Source organism: Chlamydotis macqueenii, chromosome 6 (assembly GCF_036417535.1).
Source record: "Chlamydotis macqueenii isolate bChlMac1 chromosome 6, bChlMac1.mat, whole genome shotgun sequence".
Classification (NCBI taxonomy): domain Eukaryota; kingdom Metazoa; phylum Chordata; class Aves; order Otidiformes; family Otididae; genus Chlamydotis; species Chlamydotis macqueenii.
In genome coordinates, this window is record NC_141561.1 from 42,596,079 (window position 1) to 42,607,383 (window position 11,305).

Consider the following 11,305-nt stretch of genomic DNA (forward strand, 5'->3'; position numbering starts at 1 on the left):
ATCGTGCCTGTCTCCTTTTTTTGGGGAGCTCACAATCTGCACTCCATTGGTTACTCACACCGTTCGCGGCAGCTACTGATTGGCCAAGAGCGTACCACTGGCCGCTACACAGGTGTCAATTGGCTAAAAGTACCGAAGCGGTGGGTCCCATCTTTGGGGTTGTTCGCGTGCCCCTGCTCATCAGCCCCCAGCCCGCCTTTTCCGCCTTCTGTTCGCTCCACTGTCAAGTGTCCTTCTTAGGCAAACAGCGCTGTTGGGCGGGTAACATCAAACTGCTAAGGCAGGAGTGAATCCTGCCAAACACATTTTTAATAACTTAAATAAACCTCCCAAATACGTTTATCACTTTAAACAAAACTTACAGAACTATGTACACATCTTCCTGTTTCCCCAAGCCTGTGCTATATAAGAACAAACAGGATAATCAAAGAGTCCATATACAGAGAGGGTCACATTTCACCGTGCAACCCTAGTATTGCTGCACATTAACGCGAATCAGGTGAACATATCTCACAACAGGACGAGGGGTAAAATAGAGGGAGGTAGATTCAGATTAGACATTAGGAAAATTTTTTTTTCCAGTGAGGGTGGTGGAGCACTGTCCCAGGCTGCCCAGAGAGGCGGTGGATGCCCCATCCCTGGAAACATTCAAGGCCAGGTTGGATGAGGCTCTGAGCAACCTGATCTGGTTGGAGATGTCCCTGCTCCGTGCAGGGGGGTTGGACTGGGCTTTACAGGTCCCTTCGCACCCAAACTCTCCGTGAAAAGCCGAGGCACAACCCTTTTATAACCGCAAGCGGGGGAATGTTCTCCCAGGGGGGAAGCAGGAGGAGGGGGGCGGGCAGGGGGAGGGAACGAGGAGGAGGGGGCCGGGCAGGTGCCGGGGCGAGCAGGGCCGGGGCGGAACGGTCGGAAGGCGGCGGCGCGGCCCCTCCTCCGCGGGCGGGGCGGGGGCCGCGGCCGGCAGTTTCTGAGGCGTGGTGGTGCTTCCCCCACGCTCAGTGCTCCGCGTCCAGCGCTGCCCGGCCCGGCTTGGTTCGGCCCGGCCCAGCCCAGCCCGGCCCACGCGGTCCAGCCCAGCGCGGCCTAGTCCGGCCTAGCCCGGCCCGGCTCACCCCGAGCCGTCAGCGGCGGCGGCGCGGGGATGGGCGCGGGTTTGTGAGGGGCGGCGGCCGCTGAGCCGTGGCCATGGGGAACATCTCCTCCAACATCTCCGCCTTCCAGTCCTTGCACATCGTCATGCTGGGCCTGGACTCGGCGGGAAAGACCACCGTCCTCTACCGGTTGAAGTTCAACGAGTTCGTCAACACCGTGCCCACCATCGGCTTCAACACGGAGAAGATCCGGCTGAGCAACGGGACGGCCAAAGGCATCAGCTGCCACTTCTGGGACGTGGGGGGTCAGGAGAAGCTGCGCCCGCTCTGGAAGTCCTACAGCCGCTGCACGGATGGCATCATCTACGTGGTGGACTCGGTGGACGTGGACCGGCTGGAGGAAGCCAAAACGGAGCTGCACAAGGTGACCAAATTCGCCGAGAACCAAGGTACCCCGCTGCTGGTCATCGCCAACAAGCAGGACCTGCCCAAATCCTTACCGGTGGCTGAGATCGAGAAGCAGCTGGCCCTCCACGAGCTGACCCCTTCCACCACCTACCACATCCAGCCAGCCTGTGCCATCATCGGCGAGGGGCTCACGGAGGGCATGGACAAGCTCTACGAGATGATCCTCAAGCGCAGGAAGTCCCTCAAGCAGAAGAAGAAGCGGTAGAAGCCCCCCCATTGCCCCGCGCACCCCTCCCTCCCCACCAGGCACGGAGAAGCAGACAAAGGAACGGAGGGGGAGAGAGAACCAAAGCGATCCGTTTGGGTTTTAACTGGGTTTTTTTAATTTTTTTTTTTTTTTCCTTCCCAAAAAGACAATAGTGGTGATAACAAAGCCGCTCCTGGCAGCCAAACCCGGATCCTGGCTACGGGTGAGAGCTGGGATCTCCCCTCTCCCATCTCCCCACCCCCTGAGGACCGGATCTGGACCCCTGTGTGGACACTGAAAACTGAGGCGAGACCCCCCCCAAAACAGGGCAGGACCCTGTTGAAATGCGTTTGAGAGAAGCCCGGCGTGCTTCTGAATCTTTAACATGTGCGTTTTGGGGTGGGATGGATGCTATTTTGCGGGGGGGCGGTGGGGGGGGATGGTGAAGGCGGCACCCGGGCTTTGCAAGGTCAGCAGTGAGGGGCTTCCAGCTGCTCCCCAGCAAATGCTTACCCACATCCCCTCATCTCTCCCATGGCGTTTGTTGCTGGGAAGTGATCTCGAAAACCAGCACAAAATGTCTGGGGGGGGGGGTGTGGGTGATGGGTAAGGGGACCCTCCCCACTCTCCCTAGCTGGTGTTTTAGGGCACGGGTGGGTGCAGACCAAGGAGAGGCAGCTCTCAGCTGGGTGTGGAGGTGTAAGGCTGTGGTGGCTGGAGGGTGCTGAGCTTTAAGCTGTTTGCTTAAAAAAAAAATAAATAAAAGAAAGGCAAGGGTTTGGGGTGAACGCTGCTGGAATCCAGGTTGTCCCCTTCTCAACAGCTCGGTTGTGTCATCTGAAAGCAAAGCCCCAAGCTTTTTGTGTCCGGGCAGAACGGTGCTCCAAGGTGCTGATGTGTTCCAGCTGGCGTGGTCCAAACTAGGGGTTATTTATTAAAAAAAAAATCCCCTCAAAAAAGCCAGCTTCTTGGTCATTGTGCTGCTCCGCAGTCGGTGGCAGGAGGTCAGGGCAGTGCTCGCTAGCCATTGGGTTTTTTGGGGGTCATGGCAAGGCAGAGCAGGATGGCTGCTGGGCACTGCCCGCTGAGATGGTCAGAGCTTGGAAAATCTCTGCTGGAAAGGGACTCTGCAGCGCCGGGAAAATGGCAGGGTGTAAAGACATGTGGTGGGGGGGTGACATTGTGGAGGGCATTAGTTTTTTTTTTAAAGATTTAACCCCAATTCAAAGCAGAGAGGCCCTTGCCTCCAGCAGTAGCTGTGTGGGCTACCTCTTCCTGCCGAGCCCCCTGGGGCAGGGTCAGGCCCAGCTGCGTCCTGCAGGTGGACATTTTGGTACCTGGATGGGACTAGGGACCAAAAGCCGTTTGCTGTCTGTGTTTTGGCCTGGGACCCCTCTCTGGAGGAGAAAACCAGGGTCCCAGCTTTCCGCGCTGCCTACAGAGCAGAAACAGGCAGCCCTTGAAGGGACAAATATCCTGAATTTTGAGCCCTGCAGTCTGCTGGGTGTATCTGGTGATCTTACACCAGCCTTCCCGTTTGAAAACCCTTTCCCAGAGCAGCCAAGGAGAAACCACCAAGCAGGCGAAAGAAAAATCCCCTTCGGGTTTGAGGGAGTTGATTCTCCCCTTGCAGTGATGAGCACGGCACCTTTCCAATAGAGGGTTTGTTTTTTGAGGGGTGGGGTTTTTTTGTTTTGTTTTGGTTTGGTTTTTTTTTGGTAGGAAACATGTTGCAGCAATGTAGTATTTCTCTTCTTGCAGGGTTTTGAGCTCCCAACGCGAGTCCCGACTTGCGTGCTGAGTGGGCTGGTCCCATCAGTTCAGGTGGCTCTGTTCCCACTTCCTTGGGTTTTTCTTTGCTTTGTCTTCACCTCCAACACTTTGGTACTTGCTGTCAAGAGAGGAAAAAAAAAAATTTTTGATGCCACAGAAGCCACATGTGTTAACCCTTTTTTTGGGAGAGCGATCCATTTTAGAGGCAAAATACAAAGCTATGTTTTCGCCACCAGCTCAAAAGCAATTGGGTTTTAAAAATGGCACATGCAAGCCTATTAGTTGTGGGTTTTGCCGAGACGTAAGTCTTGGTTTAGCGAACACTGGCGTGGAAAGTCTGGTGGCATCTGTTTATGGAGCTCGATCCTTCCTGGGGCTTCGTTACACCCAGCTCAGCCGAGCATCCCCTTGGAGAAATTGCTGGTTTTTCAACTGAACTGACAGCACACGCTTGAAGGTTCAGCCGAGCCAGGTGGGACGCTGTGGCGGTGCCATTCCCACCAACTCTGTTTTCTGCAATAATTAAAAAAGACTTTTTCCGATTAGCGTCGAATGGCTTCCGTGGTATTTCTGTAATGTTTCACAACCGTACAATGATTTTTTTTTTTCCTCTATGAAGATGTGCATCGCCTACGGTGGGCTAGAAGAGGTGCCTCAGCAAAACGGTGGTTAAGGGAAACTGCCTGAATCATGGCTCTGAAAATGAGCTTGGATTTTTGCAAGGCTATGCGTCTTCTCTAAATACGTTTGAATTACTTTTTTTTTTTATTATTATTATTTTATTTTTTTTTTAGCAGCTGTCACAAGGTACGGATCTCATTTCCCCAGGTGCCTTCGCAGTGTTCCCATCAGTGTTGGATATCTTGCTGCCCATGTCCTACCCTTGCCATTGTCTGTCAGTCTCTGTTCTTTTTTTTTTTTTTTTTTTTTAAAAGATGCAGACATAATGCTGTGAACTGAAATAAATTATTTATACAATGAAAGGGCCTGATTAAAAAAAAAAAGTGTTCTTCTGCTTATTTCTCAGTATCAGTGCTGCATTTCGCAGTTGGTTCTCATTGCGCGTTACGAAGGAGGTTGCTCATGCCTCCCTGGGGAGAGGACGCTTGGGCGTGGGGATGGCGAAGCGGCTCACTCAGGGTCACCCTGCACCCAGCAGCACGCTGGCACAGCTCGGTCGCACGGCAGCCCGCTGCAGCGTGTCCCCCTGGGGCGTGGGGAACATCGGTAATTTTGCGGTTCATGAAATCTGGGCTCTTTTGCAGGTTGCTTAATTTCTCTGCATCTCTGCTGCTGTCTGAAGGGCAGAATACTCTTTGGTGCAGGTGTTTTCTTCCCTCACCTCATTTTATTTTAAACCTTTGTGAAGGAGGTGATCACCCTGCATGCAGGTCTTAGAGGAGGGAGCAAGAAAGTTTTTGGTTTCGCTTGGTGTGGCTTTTTTCGATGCGTGGCCTGAGGCAAGCTGTAGGGGTGGCAGGGAGCCAGGTCCGCAGGGGTTAAAGCACCAGGCGAGCAGCTGAGAAGATGCTTCTGGGTGGCTGCTGACAGGAAACATGGGGGTGACATTTTGGAGCCGGGTGGTAAATGACTTTTTATTTCTTTTTTAAAATGATGACACGGCAGCCGGAGAGGAAATGATCAGCTCAGTCGGTGAAAGCACATTTGGCCGGGCTTGTGAGCATATATGCTGCTTGAGGTTTACGCTGGGCTCCTCTCTGCTTCCCAGGTGACCTTGGTATTTTCCAGGGTGTACAACACCGGGTGAGAGAACATGCTGTCTGCTCCATGGGATCAGGGCCATGGGGCTCTAAAGGGTTGCAGGACCTGGAAATGATCCTCAAGGCTTCTCCAGTGATGCAGTTACTAAGCTCCTATCAAGGCTGTTGGTGCACGCCCAGGAATCACTTGGAGCAGAGTTGGATGGTGGTCTGTGGCATTCAAGAATTGAGTTGCCAAGTGCTCAGCTACCTCATGACCCTGCAGAGAGCCTCTGAAATGTGCCGTTCCCCGCAGGCTCCTTCCTCGCAAGGAGCATTACGGTGGGTTCCTGTCTCTCCACAGCCTGGGTAGCGTGGCGGGCAGCGTGGTCCGGTCCAGTACTCCTGAAGATGCTTCTGACCGCCACTCTCCAGACAGCATACGGGACATCTTACTTTTCTCCTGGCCTGCGTCTCATGGATCTGAAAGCCCAGGAGCGGATGCTGCAGTGCCCGTGCCTTTCTTAGCAGGAAAGGGATCCAATCTCACCTGATGGGAGCTGATTTTTGGGGGTTTTCCTGCTGGCACGGAGTTGTGCACACTGGCGTTGTGTTCCTCTACAGGCTTATCTGTGTCCCAGGGAGCTGTGCCTGTGCGGAGCTTGTGGGGGGCTTTCCTTTTCCTGGTTTAATGGGGGGAACCATCCCTGTCACTGCAGGAAGAAAAGCAGCCAGAAGGGTTTGGGCTGTAGGTTTGGAGAGGCTGTGACTTTGTATGCGGCTGTGTGACTGGATCTAGCCCCCAGCCTTGTGAGCAGCAGGGGGCTAAACTGGGATGTGTCAGTTTATCTGGCTGCCAAAGCCACTGGCTTGCGGGAAGGAGGGGGTTGTGTCTTCTGACAAGCAGATCTCAGGCATCCTCCTTCAAGCCACGCAGCCTCTCCTCCTGGCTGGAGAGTGCTTTTGTCAGCTGGGGCGGGGGGGGGTTGCGTGTTTAGGCCAGTTGTGATGAAGACGTTGCACAAGGAACTCGCTGACCTCGCGGAACCCTGAAGCAGCAGGCAAGTGAAACAGCAAGCGATGCTGGAGCTGTGGTCCCCAGCCCCATGTCTGGGGACCCTCGTGGCCTGTGGGAACCCGGGGCCACCAGGCAGTGCCCAGGGATGCTGCCCCTTTGCACGGGGCCAGCCAGGAGAAAAAGCGGGGAGGAAGAAGTTGGGCTGTCAGCTACGTTGGATCTCTGCAAGCATGGGCGAGGAGCAGGTAAGGGTCCTGCAACCAGTCCTATCAAAGAGCAGAAAGGCAAGAAGAGAACGGACCAGAGCTGCAGTCTGGCTGGGAGCAGTGGGACATGGGGTCGAGACAGAAATGAGCAGAAATCAGTGACCAGCATGTTCCCCTGCCGTTTCTTTGCAGGTCCCTGACATGAAAACCACCAAGAGAGGACCCCTGAGTGATCTCCACTTGCTCTTGCTGACAAAGCTGCTCTCATGGTTTGGCACATCCCACGTTTTCATGCCCGTAGCTTCATCACCTTGCTTCTTGGTGTCTCAAGCTAAGCAGGGCCTTCTTCTTTTTCCCCAATTGGCCTTGTTAAGCTAAAATCCCTCTGCTTTATTTCAAATGGGATTTGGTCCAAAGCAAATATCTTTAAAAGGATCATCATGGTTAATGTAATTTGTAGGGCACTGAATCCTGGAATCATGGTATAAAGCAAAGAGAGCTATTTCTTTAACCATTCTATGATTCTACAGCACAAGGTAATTCTGGTCAAAGTTTGGGTGGGGTGGGAATGACCATCTCTTTAGAATGGACTATAAATCACTACAAAAAGAAAAAAAAAATCCCAGGCTGATTCAAACTTGGTCCCTCTTTTCTTTATTTTCATTCTGTCAGCTCCATCCTAGAGCTTCTTCCACTCCCCAATCACATCTACGTTTTTTATCTGAGCAGCACAAGGCCACTGCTGTGAGTCGGAGCTGCAGGACACTATGCACTTTACACACATAGCATGTAAAAAAAAAAAAAAAAAAAAAGTAGCACTTGCCTTTTAGAGTGAAATGGAGACATTTCAGTGCAAGCACATTGTTATTGAGGATAGTTCGTGATGACTTAGGGAATATGGAGAGCCCAGCCTGGGAATATTTGCTCTAAGAAACCATTCTGTTTATTTCAGCTTAGCCTGTGTTTGCTTCCCTCAGTTATTCAAGTGAGATTCAAGGGAGGAAACCTTACAAAAAAAGAGCAACACTCCACCAACTATGTTAAAATAACTGCTGGAAGGTGAGTTATGAAGCCCAGGTGTTCGTGCCAGAGCAGTACTCAGCCAACAGGTGACCAGAAATAATCCCACATGCTTCATGACCTTCCTAATGGCAGCTTCTGGCTTGCAAAGGTGCCGTGGTGTGAGGGGAATTTGTGAGAAGTGCTGCTGAGCCTGCAGCCGCGGGGCCCTGGGGGAGAGGGATGACATGGGGGAATGGGAAGCAGAGACGGTCTCACCCAACTCTTCATCAACCCACAGACTTTATTACTATTTTACTATTATTCTTATTTTATTCTTATTTCATTTTTTTATTACTTTGGCCCAATTTTTGCAGCTGGAGTGGTCTACTGTCAGCTTGCGGAGTTGTGATCCTGTGGTGCTGGGGCTGGAGCATTCCCAAAAGTTGGTGTCCAGGGAGACAGGTGCACCCAAAGCTTCTGATCCCACCTGGCATTGATTTCAAGCCTGCATTCTGCTGCCGCAAAGAGAGCAGGACACAAAGCTGGGATTTTCACACAGTTTTTCAGTCTCTGCCACTGACTTCTGCTGAGCCCTGGTCACATCACTTGAGATGCCTCCAGACTTCTTTTCCATAGATGTACAAGAAGGTTGCCAGCATTTGTCTTACTCCCAAGGTTAAAAAAAAAATGATGTGGTACTTGGGTCCCCATACTGAAGATGCTAAATGTACAGGATGGCTCCTGTCCCACCACAGCACCGTGCCAGTGGTGGACAAGGCTGTGTCTCCAGGGCTGGAGGCAGCTCAGGAGTCCGCAGATCCACCCACGCAGAGGTGAAAGACCAGCATGGCAATGGGAAATGGGAACACAGGGCAATTGTTGTGCTGGTTAATGTTTAAATAGCTCTTGGAAAGCCCCCTCCCTTGCTGCTTGCCTAACAAGGGGGCCCTTTCAACTCTTCGGTAACATCCTCATCCTTTGGCTTCTGCTGCTTGTTTAAAATGTCCAAAGGCAGGAGGGGGAATGGCAATGCTGCAGCTTTACCATGTTTTCTTGCCTGCCGCATCCTCCCAGGATGGCGCATGCTCTTTCCCAGCCATCCTTAGAAACCACCTGATTACTTAGAAGGAGGGAAATCTGTTGGAGCTCCTTGGTGCCAAGATGACATCAGATTGTGGGGAAAATCCCCCCAAAATACGAACTCACCACCCACACACCATTCTTGGAGTGTGCACTCTGCTCAACCTAGCTAGTGACAGCCACATCTCCAGAAGAAATGGCCTGTAGCCTTCCCCATACACGGTTCTCAGTCTCCCATGGATGGCCATGGCATCTGGTGGTCCCAGAGAGGTGTGGGAGACCCTGCTGATGTCTCCCCACAAACCCCAGCCCAGCCCTGGGACCTGCTGCATTTCTTCTGGGACTTCCAGCAGCCCTGGAGCATCTCAAACTGAGGACTGAGCAAAGATGGTATAAACTCATCCCTTGCCAGTTTTATCTGCAGCTTCTGACGCTATCTTCGCACCCAGCCCAGCCTCTCCAAAGGTGCTGCCCATCCTCATCTTTCCGTCATGAAGGGATGGATGCAGAGTTGTGCAACACAGAGTTCCACTTACGCTTTGTCCCTCATCAGCTGCAAAACCTCATGCGGGACAAGTAACCCATATGCTCCCCTCCCCTTGCTGACCCTTGGTTAGAACAAAGCAAACTGGGGTGGGTAAAACTATTTATTAAACCTCAGCATTGGTGTTTCTGTGTCTGCTCTGCATCCCTGGTAACTGCTGGAGTGTAATGGGTGAAAACCAAGGCATGATTGCAGGCGAGGAAGTCCCGGTGTGACAATGAGTTTGAAGAGCATGGCGGAGCATGAGGAGGCTGTAAACCCCTCAGGAGGTCACTGGAGGGGCTGGTTTGGGGAAAGTAAGCTCTGCTGGAGTTTTATCACCGTGTCCTGAGGCTTTATAACCTCTCAGGATGCTCTGAGCCAAGCAGAGCCTGTACTGGCTCATTTAAAAAGTAAAAATTGGCTTTTCTCTGGGTGAGGGACAGCTTGGGAGAAGAGGGCTTGGGGGTCCATGAGCAATGTCCTCATCCCCCACCTCCTCCCCACACCACCCTCGCTGCAAGGCTGGAGCCCAATGACCTCCTGAGGCAGCAACCACACAGACGGACATGGACTCCGGCTCCCCACTCCATTTTACGGGTTGCTAACGCCGAGGCTTGGTGTTTATCACGTGGTTGCCCATGGGAGACTTGGGTGCCCAATGCTCGTTTATTTTTAGCTAGAGAACAGAGAGAAGGAAGATGAGAGGGAGAAGGGGGAGGTGGTGTGTGCTGAGACCGTGGCAATGTTCAAGTTCCTTATCTGTAATTGCTTGCAACTAACTCCTGGGTACGTTTTTATAAATGTGTGTGTGTATATATACGTATGTTCATATCCAATCCATGTTCTGTTTTTCTTTATATATATATATATATATATAATTGCAAACGGGGAGAGTATGCTGCAAATATTTCATTAGCTCTTGTGTCACTTGGTGACACAAGACCTCATTTTTTTTTTCCCCAGGGTTTCAGCCCCAGCAGGGCTGGCATGGCTGCCCAAGCGTATGCTGGGAGAGAGAAATACTGGGCTGACATCAAACACGCGTTGGAGTTGGAAGAGCCTTATCTTCACCAATGGCTGAAGGACGAGTGTTGTCGCTTACAAAAGCTCCTTTCCCCATCGCGGTCCAGCATGTGCCTGATGGTGCTGGGCACCCATGTGCTGGGTGGGAGCCTCATCCCAGCACCAAGTTGAGTTGTTCTCTGCCAGTTGGTGGGACTGAGGTCTGGTGTGGGGCTCACCAATTCAAGAAGCAGCACGGGGATGGCCATCACCCAGACCCCCATCATCTCCTGGGCAGACTTAGCCCTGCGAGGTTGTGTCTTGGTGATCAATAAACCAGGGTGAGAGAGCCCCCCCCCCCCACCCCGTGAAAAACCTTGGCATCTGTAATGGAGCTGCTTGGAAATCATCCAGTGCTCCTCCTCCCTTGCCATCCAAAAACGAGAATTCATCAAAAATGAGCCATTTAATGGAAATGCTGATGGCAAAACACCACTACGAGGGTGGAAAAGAAGCAAGCCGCAGTGACCTTGAGCATTTGGGTAATGCTGAAACAAGATTTCTGGAATGGGTCATGCTTGCTTTGAGATGGCTCTTTACTGGAAATTTTTTTAAGGCATATTTTGCTGTTAAATATATATAATGACATTCTCCACGCTGTGGCTTTTTTATTGCTGGGTATCCGGGAACCTCTGATATCAGCAGTCCAGAAATCTCAGGAAACTCTTGGGAGCAGAAATGGCAGCAGAAAAAAATCCTATTCCTGTTCCCCCTGCTCCTAACCTCCTGCCCTATTGCAACTTCTTTTATCATGAAATATGCAGAAAATTGTTGGGTTTCTAATGATCTGAACTCCTTCAGTCAAGACAAGACTTGGCTTGCAAAGAATGTGAATCATTTACATGTAGATAATAATGAGAGGGAGAACAGGAGGAAAAAGGAGTTTGTCTTTCATTCCCCTCAGTGCTGCTCCCGAGGCTTTGTCCTACCCGGAATAGCTGTTCCTGATTATCCCAGGTGGGATAATTTACCGTGGGGGAATGACCTTCCTCCGACTCTGTAAGCTGAACCCTCCTTTTTCTTTTAATGCAGTCCACTGTGGGAGCAATTGCTACACAGGAAAGAAAATAAAAAAAAAGGACTCTTTTCTCCCCAGCTTCACCACGCACCGGTATTCTTTTGCATCCTCACTAGCTTTTCTCTGTAGGCAGGTCCCTGCGAGCAGTGCAGAAATCCAAATTCCAACTCC

General features: G+C 51.7%; 1 protein-coding gene across 1 annotated transcript; it reads left to right on the plus strand.

Moving 5' to 3' along the window:
- Nucleotides 1-983: 983 nt before the first annotated feature.
- Nucleotides 984-10,562, plus strand: ARL4C (ARF like GTPase 4C). The gene is made up of 2 exons (XM_086751389.1): nucleotides 984-2,136; nucleotides 10,018-10,562. Exon 1 carries the CDS (start codon nucleotides 1,189-1,191, stop codon nucleotides 1,765-1,767), a length of 579 nt encoding a protein of 192 aa, XP_086607515.1. The 5' UTR covers nucleotides 984-1,188; the 3' UTR covers nucleotides 1,768-2,136; nucleotides 10,018-10,562.
- The last annotated feature ends 743 nt before the right edge of the window (nucleotides 10,563-11,305 follow it).

Coding starts and splice junctions, on each gene's coding strand:
- ARL4C (XM_086751389.1), top strand. CDS start 1,189: ATGGGGAACATCTCCTCCAACATCTCCGCCTTCCAGTCCTTGCACATC.